At 31.1% G+C, this 12,387-nt stretch overlaps 1 protein-coding gene across 11 annotated transcripts in view; it reads right to left on the minus strand.

Moving 5' to 3' along the window:
* Positions 1-12,387, minus strand: part of LOC127703103 (leucine-rich repeat and coiled-coil domain-containing protein 1-like) — a 127,992-nt gene that overhangs the window by 25,848 nt on the left and 89,757 nt on the right. For all 11 annotated transcript variants that reach the window (XM_052207534.1, XM_052207545.1, XM_052207538.1 and 8 more), the window contains one exon: positions 7,924-8,040. In XM_052207534.1, coding sequence (XP_052063494.1) covers positions 7,924-8,040 — 117 coding nt within the window. The remainder of the gene's footprint in view (positions 1-7,923; positions 8,041-12,387) is intronic.

The following is a 12,387-nucleotide window of genomic DNA, read 5'->3' on the forward strand; positions in this document are numbered from 1 at the left end:
TAAAAGCAAATTATTATTTCACTATATCCCTTTCATTAATGATTGAACAAAAAATCAAACTTTAATTTTTTTTTATATCTCGGAGCTAAAGGCCCTTTAAATCTAGTTTTATCCATGCAGTGCCAATAAAATTTTTTACCGCTAACCCCTACTTTTCTTACATATAGTTTAAAAAGGCCATTTTTGACAATCTTATAAAATCCTTGTTATTATATCATAGTTTTTGAAAGAAAAAAGGTGCCAATGTAAAATGTATGAAAAGTCTGGAGATAATCATTTCCCGCGAAAATTTAAAATGATTACATCTCAAAAACAAGGACACTGACCCATCATTTTTTTCTACTTTTTAAGTTTTGTTATTTATATCATATCAGTTTATAACAGTCTTTTAAAAAGATTGTTATTTAAAATTAGAGGAGTGAACATCCTTAAACATGACTATTTCCATTTAATTTTAATCCTTGTTACAATTGTTTATACTGCAGCTAGAGCACTTCCTGTTGCCTTTATCTACCAAATATATTATTAAAAGAGTATTTCGTGCAATATCAATTTCATGTCACGTCACTTTTCTTCACAATCTGGGGTTGGTTTAGGGAAGAAAAATAAGTTTTATTGTGTTAGATTTCTCATAAATATAATAGTAGCAATTTTTAGCTGAGTATAAAAACAATCTTAGGTCAATGTCTGAAAAACATAATTTTTTTTGTATTCAGAACGAAGCTGTTGAATGGCTTTCTAAACCTCACACTTCCCCAGTTTCTAAGCCTCATACATATAAGTTGATAATTTTCTGACATTGACCTTATATTGTAAATTTTTCCATACTCAAAGACAGTAATAAACCAGCAAATGCCAAGAAAAGTATTGGGAATTTGGCAGTCACCAGTTACAAAAAAATATAAATATCACTGTAAAGGCTACTGTTATCAGTCTTTTTGTGCAGAACTATAACTTTACTTCAAAAATTCTTAAAGGAATTAACTATGAGTTTGATTAACTGCTGCGTTCACTTTTATGATCATAAAATGACCAAACAAGAGTGCACACGCTGAAATGTCTCGCCTTCTTTACTAACCATTGATATTATGTTGATAGTCCTAAATATAAAGCTTTACTACAACTATCACATAAACTTAACATGATCCAAGAAAATGAGGTCAAGGTCATATAAACCAAAGGAGAAATACATGTACACCTTACAATCATTCAATACACTAAATATAGTTGACCTATTGCTTATAGTTTCTAAGAAACAGAATTAACCATGAAAACTAAACATTGACCAATGAACCATGAAAATTAGGTCAAGGTCAGATGAACCATGCCAGGCAGACATGTACAGCTTACAATCCTTCCATACAACAAATATAGTTGACCTATTGCTTATAGTTTAAGAAACACAGACCAAAACACAAAAACTTAACACTGAGCAATGAACAGTGAAAATGAGGTCAAGGTCAAATAAAACCTGCAAGACTGACATGTTCATCATAAAATATTTCTATACACCAAATATAGTAGACCTATTGCATACAGTATTAGAAAAAAAGACCAAAACTCAAAAACTTAACTTTGACCACTGAACCATGAAAATGAGGTCAAGGTCAGATGACACCTGCCAGTTGGACATGTACACGTTACAATCTTTCCATACACCAAATATAGTAGACCTATTGCATACAGTAAAAGAAAATCAGACCAAAACACATAACCTTAACTATAACCACTGAACCATGAAAATGAAGTCAAGGTCAGATGACACCTGCCAGTTGGACATGTACATGTTACAATCCTTCCATACACCAAATATACTAGACCTATTGCTTATAGTATCTGAGATATGGACTTGACCACCAAAACTTAATCTTGTTCACTGATCCATGAATTGAGGTCGAGGTCATGTGAAAACTGTCTGACGGGCATGAGGACCTTGCAAGGTACGCACACACCAAATATAGTTATCCTATTACTCATAATAAGAGAGAAATTAACATTACAAACAATCTTAACTTTTTTTCAAGTAGTCAATTAACCATGAAAATGAGGTTAAGGACAATGGTCATGTGACAGACAGAAACTTCGTAACATAAGGTTAAGGACAATGATCATTTGACAGACAGAAACTTTGTAACATAAGGCATCTATATACAAAGTATGAAGATCCAGGTCTTCCACCTTCTAAAATATAAAGCCGCCGGATCGCTATCCCTATGTCGATCTTTCTGAAACAAAAGTCGCAGGCTCGACAAAAACCATGTAACTATAGTTATCATTAATGATCAGAAAAAACAATTTTATATGATATATACTTTTAGTTTTTAAAAGTATAATTTCCAAGATTTTCCATTTGTCAAACATCATGTTCTTTAATTTGAGTTTCCAGTAATTTCATTCCTTGTTGATAATACATGTACAATCAAAATGAAATTCTTCTCAAATTCTGTTATTTCTTATTACATGTAGCAAGGAAATTAAAATATTAAAAAAATAAAGCTTCAAAATTTTAATCCATACTTTTAAATCTGTTATTATCAGCATTTAGTATAAAAATCTCCTTACATTTCTGTTTAATTCTGAATTTTTAATCTTCTTTATCACATCATGGTTAAGTTTGTCTTCTGCTGTGTTCAAAATTTAGTTCAGTAGTTTTAATCAACAAACCATATTCACTTGAGAAAAGTTTTAAAAAATGGGCTCAATGTATAAAATTGAAGTTTACTGATGAAAACAGATCATAAGATTTATGCTGTTTTTGTCTTAATCTGACCTAAAATTATGCCCCATTTTTCAAACAGTTTGTGGAGGAGTTGAAGAATATTTCTGTTTTCCATAATAAATCTTACCAAACCTTTGCTTGTTCACAGCAATTTTCTTTATCTAATTAGACATATCATTTCTCATTTGGAAATCTTAGTGTCTGCATAGGTAGGAAACACATAAATAATCTTCCCACAGGAAAAATACAAGGAGCCGATAAAATAAGTAGTTGGACATAATTTTCCAATAAAACTCACAAATTACTCTATTTCAAATCTTTATACAGCTCTTGCAATATTTTGTAAGTACATATTAACTATAATTTCAATCGTCTGTTCTGATTTACAAGTCTACAGGCCTGGAACAATTCCATTTGTCTTTTTTGTGACTCGACACTAGACAAAGGAATGGAGTTCCACAAGACGATTCAATGAATATATTAAGTGACGGAAGAAGAAATTATTCCACTTTTATAAGTCTTATATGTACTTTTATTATAATATTACTTCTTTCATCAATTTTCATTAGAGAAATTGTCTTCAATAAAAAATAATTCTATTTTTCTTTCAACAATTAGGATGAAAAATAATATTAAATCAAATCAGTTATATGCTTTGAGATGAAAATAATTGCAGATCTTTTTGTGTATGTTTAAGGTTATCAACTTTACAAAGAGATTGATTGATAGATTGTTGGTTTTTTAGCGCCACTTAAAGCACTATTGCCTATTTTGTGGCTGACAGTTTTTATTGGTGGAGGAAGCAAAAGTGTGTTAACCCCTTTAATTACTCTAAAACAGAGTGATATCTGAATAACTAGACAAGATATGACCTTTTTACTCCATTATTTACTTCCACACTCTAAACTTAATCAATGGTATTGAGCAAATACTTCCACTCACTGAATAAGATGGAGGTATTGAAAAATCTCCAATGCCAGCAAAAAAACTTGTATTTCACAAACAGCCATTTTCTCCTTAAAGCCTGGCAGAAACTGCAAAACATTGCATCATTACATATCTATCTTCTATCTTATATTTGTAGAGAAGCAAAAGTCTACCCAAACCAGATCACAAAGGCTTATATATCCTCCAATAGTTCGCAAATTTATTTGTTAAAGAAGGTTGTTGCATGATACCACTGTTGATTATGATTTCAAAATTTGTTGATTTGTGTCGTAATTTGCAAAATATCAGAGTATATATTTATTTGATGGACTTAGTTCTAGCATTTCCCCCATTCAATGCCATTATATCTTTAAACTATCAAATGATGGCCAGGAAAAAAACAACAACTAGTTTATTCTGATACATGGTAATTTGTAATTCATCTCTACGACTTTATGACATGCATATAATTCTTTAAGTCATCTTGAAAGACATTTACGCATCCAATTGATATGCATTCGATTCTTTCAGTCATCTTGAAAGACATTCACACATCCAATTAAACCCATTTTGACAACGATGTTTACAGTATCAGTTTATTCATCAATGAGATTGTCACAATATCATGGTGAGAATTTTGACAAATCGATACTATATAATGACAGAAAATTTAAAGTCCATCTTATTTCCTGACAAATTGCATATAATTGACAGAAATGGTCACTGACAATAGTGCCACCAGGGATATTCTAACAAACAACCTGACTGAATCATTTATCAAGATGTACAGGAAGAAAATTTTGGCATGACAAAAACAAAACAAATTATCTATTCTGATGAAACATTCTGTTTTTATTCCATGAACATTTCTTAACATTGTTATTAATTTAAACATTTCCTAAGGGTTATTTTCTGTTTATAGAAGTCCCTCCAAACTATGATACCTAAAATTAAGTTTTCTCAACATTTTATTTTTCACTGTCACGTATGGTCAGCCTGCTCATCACATGTATTCTGGTATAGTCTTATATCAGTATCAATCAACAGATAATTTTGATTTGCCTTTTCTGCATCTCCTTTTAAACATAAATCATTGATAAATTGATTGTTGGTGTTCAACGCCACTTTCAGGACTATTGGCTATTTCTTGGCCGTCAGTTTTTATTGGTGGATGAAGCCAATGTGCCAGGAAAAAACAATTGACCTTCGGCAGGAAAAATGACAATCCTTTTCAATTAAGATTGTAGTCAAATGTACCTGCCACATGTGGGGTTCGAACTCGCATCCTCATTGTTGACATGATAGTGATACAGTAGATGAACTCCTTAGATCCAATAACACACATTTATATGAACTTTAAGTGATTTAATCAAGTGAAACAGATCCCAACTTGAGAATCTAGCTGTATATAAAATGTAATAAACTGCTTCACTGAGCGCAGCTGGATACGCCTGCAGAGGTCCAACCCTGAACAGTTGGGGCAAAAATGGACACAATATTCAAGCTTGATACAGGTCTGAATTTGGATTGTAATTAAATATAGACATAATATAGGTTTCTGAATAAATGTAGTCAAAGAACTTGAAATTGGTTATATGAATTGAATATTCAATTAAAGATTTCTTGCTGTTGTGTAATACACTGTGCTGTTGGGCAATACTTAGTAAATCTGTTGTCAGACTATTTTATCATCGGTATAAGGACATCATTCGTAAATATAACTAAACATGCATACATCTTATACGTTCGGATATTTCACATCCAATCTTTTATGGTAATATTCTTTACAAAGCACAAAAATGTCAGTATTCACCTCAAAAGCTAACAAAACCTTTAAACAGACTTATTAGGAAGGTCATTAAAGATTGCATATTTTGGCTTTAATATTGATTCACTTATAGGGTCTTTGCATCGGAATTAAACATATTTATTCTAAAACCATTTGTTTGCATGACACGGGTTATGTTCTTCTCATATATTTTATGATGGTATAATACTAAACTCCTAACAGGAAGGATTGTGCCTGATATTCATATGATGAAGACATAATCTTTCAATCAGTTTAATTGAGGTCTGGAGCTGGCATGTCAGTTACTGCTAGTAGTCTGTTGTTATTTATGTATTATTGTCATTTTGTTTATTTTCTTTTGTTTCCTATTCTGACATCAGACTCAGACTTATCTTAAACTGAGTTTTACTGTGCTTACTGTTGTACGTTTGTTTTTTCTAAATTGGCTAGAGGGAGGGTTGAGATCTCAAAAAACATGTTTAACCCCGCCGCATTTTTGCGCCTGTCCCAAGTCAGGAGCCTCTGGCCTTTGTTAGTCTTGTATCTTTTTTAATTTTAGTTTCTTGTGTATAATTTGGAGTTTAGTATGATGTCCATTATCACTGAACTAGTATACATATTTGTTTAGGGGCCAGCTGAAGGACGCCTCCGGGTGCGGGAGTTTCTTGCTGCATTAAAGACCCATTGGTGGCCTTCGGCTGTTGTCTGCTCTATGGTCAGGTTGTTGTCTCTTTGACACATTACCCATTTCCATTCTCAATTTTATAAACAAATAAAGTTCAATTAATTCTCAATTTCATATTAGAAATTTAAGAAAATGTAAACGGAGCTTACATCAATAGATATAAACAATTCACTACAATTTCTTGCAAGTTGGTGAAAGCATTCTTTAGTTATTGTCCGAAAACTGGAAAATCCCCCTTTTTTTAATGAATAAAACCCCATAACTCGGAAACGTAAAATCTAAAGTTTATGAAAAACGAAAGTGAGCTCACATCAATAGATATAAACAATTCACCAAAGATTTATGCAAATTGGTTAAAGCGTTTTTGAGTTAATGTCCGACATGTTGACGACAGACGGACAGAGGTATACCATAATACGTCCCGTAAATGGGCGTATAAAAAATGAGTTCTTTACCATTATTGAATCTCCTCTTTGTATCTAATGTCAATATTTGTTATTTATGTACAATATTTTGTTTTTGTTTGAGAAACTGAAGCCATGATACAACTGTACAATTACATATAATAATCAAAAAATATTTTTTTAGTAAGTCACTTTTTAAGACAAATTTTTCTTGTCCCATATTTCTAAACTTATGTAAACTATTTGAAGCTCATGAACTTGTCATGAAAAGTGAGAGATTACTGAGTGATAACTGGCAGAAGAAACTGGTGATTGATACTTTTAAACATTTTCAATGTAATCCTGTATAATCTTAAAGCAAAAGTTCTACATGGAGTTCAGTTATAAAAGAACCAAAAAGAAAAGACAATATTTTTGTCTGTTTTAATAGTGCAATGTAAGGAATATATGTGCGTTTTAAATTCTAGAATGTTGATTGATGTTTGCTAAATGTTCAGAGGCAACTATTTCATTTTTCAGATTGTACAATGGGTTTTCGTCATTCTAAAGGTTTAAATATTGGATTAAAAAACAATTCATAGTCAGTAGGATCTAAAACATGTTAGAAAATAAACACTTTTGAATGATGGAAAATGTTGAAGGTATTTTAAAGATCTCATGTTACTTCAAATCTTTAATTCAATATTTGATGAATAAAGTTGAAAATAAAGAAAATTCAAATGTAAAAAAAGTTACTGGCCTCCACCAATTCAAAATTTAGTAAGAAATTTATTTAGAATATCTCTACCAAATTTTTCCATGATCATTGTAATACAACATTGCAGTTCTCAATTAAAGACAACACTAATCTGTTATCTCCCTTTATACAAATGTAACAGACAAAATATTTTGATTCCAGGATGGGTAGGTGGATATTAGTCTGATATCCAGTAGCAGGACAGGATTAGAAAGATCATATCATAAGGAACATGTGTACTAAGTTTCAAGTTGATTGGACTTCAACTTCATCAAAAACTACCTTGACCAAAAACTTTAACCTGAAGCTGGACAGACTGACGAACGAATGGACGGACGGTATGACGAATGAATGGACGCACAGACCGAAAAACATAATGCCCCTCTACTATCGTAGGAAGGGCATAAAAAACAATATTTCCATCAAGCTAAAATTAATAGGAAAGATTTAATTTCCTTAAATGGCAGACAGTCTTATATTGGTATATACTGCACAGGAAATCAGAAGACATAATTTTCTATACAGAAAAATTCCTCACATCATTGACAGACAGACAGATAACTTATTAATGGAAAGAACTCATACAACAGACCTCCTACATAACCATGATAACAGTAGCAAAAATCAGATGGTATTCATTCATTGATAAAAAAAGTTACTCACTTTTCTTGTTGATTTTTCATTTCATGAATAAAATGCTTGTTTGATCTTTTGACTTCTATATCTATATGCTCTTTTAATTCTTGGCTGTCAGGAGAAAAATACTTCTTCAGTTCCTCTCTGAAATGCACAGATAAGCATATTGTTAAGCATTTATATGTAAAGGGAGGGGTGACAATTTTATTCTTAATTTTTCTTCAGAGGGAACATGGTAGTTCTTCTCACTTCGCCTACATCTGATTTTGATATTATACTGCAAATGTTGAAATCAAAATGGCAATACTTCAACATTTTAACTATGCAAAACATACAGTCAATGCACCATGAAAAAAGGTGCAGGTCCAAATAATCTCTATGGAAATTTCCCCTAAAAGAAGAAATAAAGATGTGTCATGAATAAAAACTTGTACTCAATTACATGTCTCTTTAATATTCAGAAACTTAAAATTTGTAAAGTTCTTACATCACAACAACAAAGAACATCATCTTAGATTAATGCAGGATTATTTAATAAGATTTTAGATCCATTACTGTAATCAGATGCTACTGAGTCAGAAATTATTTTCTTTTAAATAATATTTAAAATTCAAAGTATTCTTCCTGGAATCACATGCTAAACATACGAACAACTTTTGATACTTAATCATATTGGTAGCCATTATTCAGTGAAAAGTTGAGAAAATCACATAAATGTCAAGTGTAATAAAGTACCATATTTATATTCTAATTACACCTTATGTAAGAATCCTGGGTTTTGATTGGTTGATAGCCAGTGTATTTTTCACCAATTTACTGTTATCAAATGAATATCGTTCATTTTTTAACCCCGCTGGGATATATGCAAAAAGGATATGCCGTATTACCCTCTCTGCCGTGGTATTTGCCAAAAAATACTCTATCCGACTGGATGCTTGTAACGTCACGATCATCAATGCGTTTTTGAACGTTAACATTCGGTGTAATTAAACAGATATAGCATGTTCTTGAGGGGTATTTGCGAAAAATACCAGTCTTAAGAATGAATTTCTCTCGCCTTACGGCTTGCGAAATTTAACATTCTCTCGACTGGTATTTTTCGCAAATACCCCTCCTTAACATGATATATCTGTTCAATATAATACCCATAATTCCCTTGTTCTTTTAGAAACTAAAATTAACTTAAAATGTTATTTTTCATCAACAGAAATAGACAAAAACATTCCCCAAATTATTTTCTTTTAAGTAGGTGGTTTACAATTTTATTTACATTTTTTTATTGCAAAATTGGTTTGCAGTAAAAAATAAATGGTTAAATTCTCTGAAATTGAATAAAGATTTTTTCTGTCTTAAAAAACATGTAGGTGAAATGGCAAAAATATCAACAACTAATATTACAAGTTAATATATATATATTAAATAACTGAATAATAGCCAACGATAAATCTTACAGGGCAATGGATCATATAACTATGATACAGTACACTACAAAATATAATATATAACAATCTTGAAATTTATACAATAAAACAGTCAAAACTGAACATCATAGAGACACTTGGCCGGGATTCAAACTCATGCTACTGAGATATCGTGGCACCAAATCGCCTTGCACTATGCCCAACGCGCTAGACCACTCGACCACCTAGGCTTGACAAAAAAATCAAGCTTTCGGTGGCCAGGTGTTACCTTTCCTTCATTATATATATATCATGCCCTTTTAGAAAAATAAAATTATCTTGTGTTTAATGTTAAAATATTAATGGTATCTATCTCAATACAACTATAGCAACATTTTAAAGCTCAGATAAAATTTTGTAAGAACATTAATCACCAAAATTGATATATAATCTTATTCACTAATTATACAAACAAGTAAATGGAACTTAACATCAAGCTTTAATCGACAGAATGAATGTCTGTATTCAATAAATCACTAGAAGATCTATTCAAACTTTGAGAGAAATTCTGGAATTTAAAAAAATTATCATGTAAACCTGTTAACACATGGACAGGGCATGAAGTAAACACTTTACCATTAATGAGTTGAGAAAAATGTCATCAAATCAACACATTACAATAAATAGGTTCAAGTCAGTTCAAGATTCAGATGAATTAAATGAACAATTGCTTTGCTTTTACTTCAAGAGTTAAATCTGCTTCAATTTTTTTCTTGAGTTCACATATTTTTATCTACTGTGGATTAAGTGAATATACATGAACCACGAATTCAGATGTTCAAAGAAATACAAATTCCCTATACTGGTAGTCTTGTGGGCAGAATTTTCGAAAACCATGAAATCCAGTTTCTACAAATATACATCTTTTCCTAGATCCACGTAAAATAAATGAATCCACAGTAATTCAGTGATACAAATTTTGAAGATACTATTAATTGTAGCGCCATCGATAAACTTTGTTCACACATTATGATTTAGTAGATATATACAATGACAAAATGAAGTAATAAACAATGAACATTAAAGTTATTGAAACCATGTGCATCTTGAGCCTTTAATATATACAATATAAATAACAAGAATGTGTCCGTACTACACGGATGCCCCACTCATACTACATTTTCTATGTTCAGTGGACCGTGAAATTGGGTTCAAAACTCTAATTTGGCATTAAAATTAGAAAGATCATATCATAGGGAACATTTGTACTAAGTTTCAAGTTGATTAGACTTCAACTTCATCAAAAACTACCTTGACCAATAACTTTAACCTGAAGTGGAAGACAGACGAACAGACGGAAGAATGAATGGATGAACAAATGGACAAACAAACGAATGAACAAACAGATGCACAGACCGAAAAACATAATGTGCCTCTACTATCGTAGGTGGGGCATAAAAATAAAAAAAAAACAAGGCACCCAGCAGCCTGAATTAAACACCTGGATTTCAATTGACTACAGTATTTTAGTGTGGTTTTAGTTTTCCCCAGGTTGGAAGTAGGCACAATGGTATCAGAGATTTTTAAATTACTGCTTTTTCAACAATAGTTATACTGGTCAAATTAAGGGACCATTTGCTATATTTTTGATAGAGAACCATTTGAAAAATTGTTTTCGAATGATTCTATATCAAAAATATAGCAAATTGTTTTATAAGTTGTAATGGTTCAATGATACTTGGAAAGCCAGAATTGCAACCGCTGTGGACAGCAAAACCATTATTGAATTATTGACATTGAATGAACACAACCACTGTAGACCAGCAGAAGTCAAATCTCCGCAATCTAAGCAATGAAGAATCAAAGTTTGAAAAACATCTGGTGATATTTGTGAAAGACCGTCAAGCATTATCTTACTATACCAAAAATTAGAGCAGATGTACATAATGCAGTGATTTATGATGGTATATATCTAATACATATACTATTTACCTGTTTCATTAGCAAAAATGAAATGTATTATTTTGACATTTGCCGCAAAAGCAAAGCCCTGAATGATAGATTGCTATTTTTGACAACCAAGATGGCAACTTGGAAATGTAATTTGAGAAAAATATCATCTTTTATCAAGTTGTCATAAAGTTGCCAAGCATTTTGACCAGCAGGTGAAAGGGTATCTTACCATTATAAGGTTACAATTATATTTCTTAATTAAAGGAAAAAATCAACTAATTGAAAAATGGAAGCAAATCTGTTATTTTTGCATTCCTGTGTAAAAACTATATAACCCCTGGGTGAATGATCCATATTATAAATGAAGATAATGGTAATGATTTAACTGATGAATTGATTTTTTTTTGGGAAGAGCAGATTTATGAGGGTCTGAATGGGGTTCACAGAATAGAGAATATTGGGCCAAAAAAACTTTAAGGATAGCATAGAGAATAATAAAAGGGGTTCTTAAATAAAAAGAATAGAAAATGATATGAGAAAAAAATTTAAATCAGAGAAAAATGGCCAAAAAATTAAAGAATACATAAATGAAGACCCCCCTCCCCCACCCGACCCTCATTTATATCTTTACATAAAATAATGTAATTTTAATCACACTCAAACTATGTTGAGAGCTTAAGCTTAAACAAGGATATAAATTAATAGATGTATTATCCCATGTATGTAGCTAATGTACTAAAAATCTACAGAATTCTATCCTTAATTTCACCACAGATTGTGTAATGAAATTGTATAGAAGAAAATACTTACTCTATATGCCATCCCATTTATAACTTCACTTTGCATTAGGATTTATTGGATAGAATTTAACTGATCTTCACAGATACATTGATATTTATTATATAGTCATCAAAAACATAACTAATTCAATCATTATCAAACCTACAAATTTATCAACATGACATTTTTCTCAATGAATAAGAAAATTTGGTTTCTGGGGTAATTAATTGCTGAAATTAGAATCAGGATATAAACTTGTCTATTCAAATAAAAAGTAATACTGAAAGATCACGGTTTCTGTGATGCAAATTAAGAAAATTTCTATTAATTTTAAATTTTAAATTTGCGCCATAAAATA

This window comes from Mytilus californianus, unplaced genomic scaffold, assembly GCF_021869535.1.
Source record: "Mytilus californianus isolate M0D057914Y unplaced genomic scaffold, xbMytCali1.0.p SCAF_5, whole genome shotgun sequence".
Classification (NCBI taxonomy): domain Eukaryota; kingdom Metazoa; phylum Mollusca; class Bivalvia; order Mytilida; family Mytilidae; genus Mytilus; species Mytilus californianus.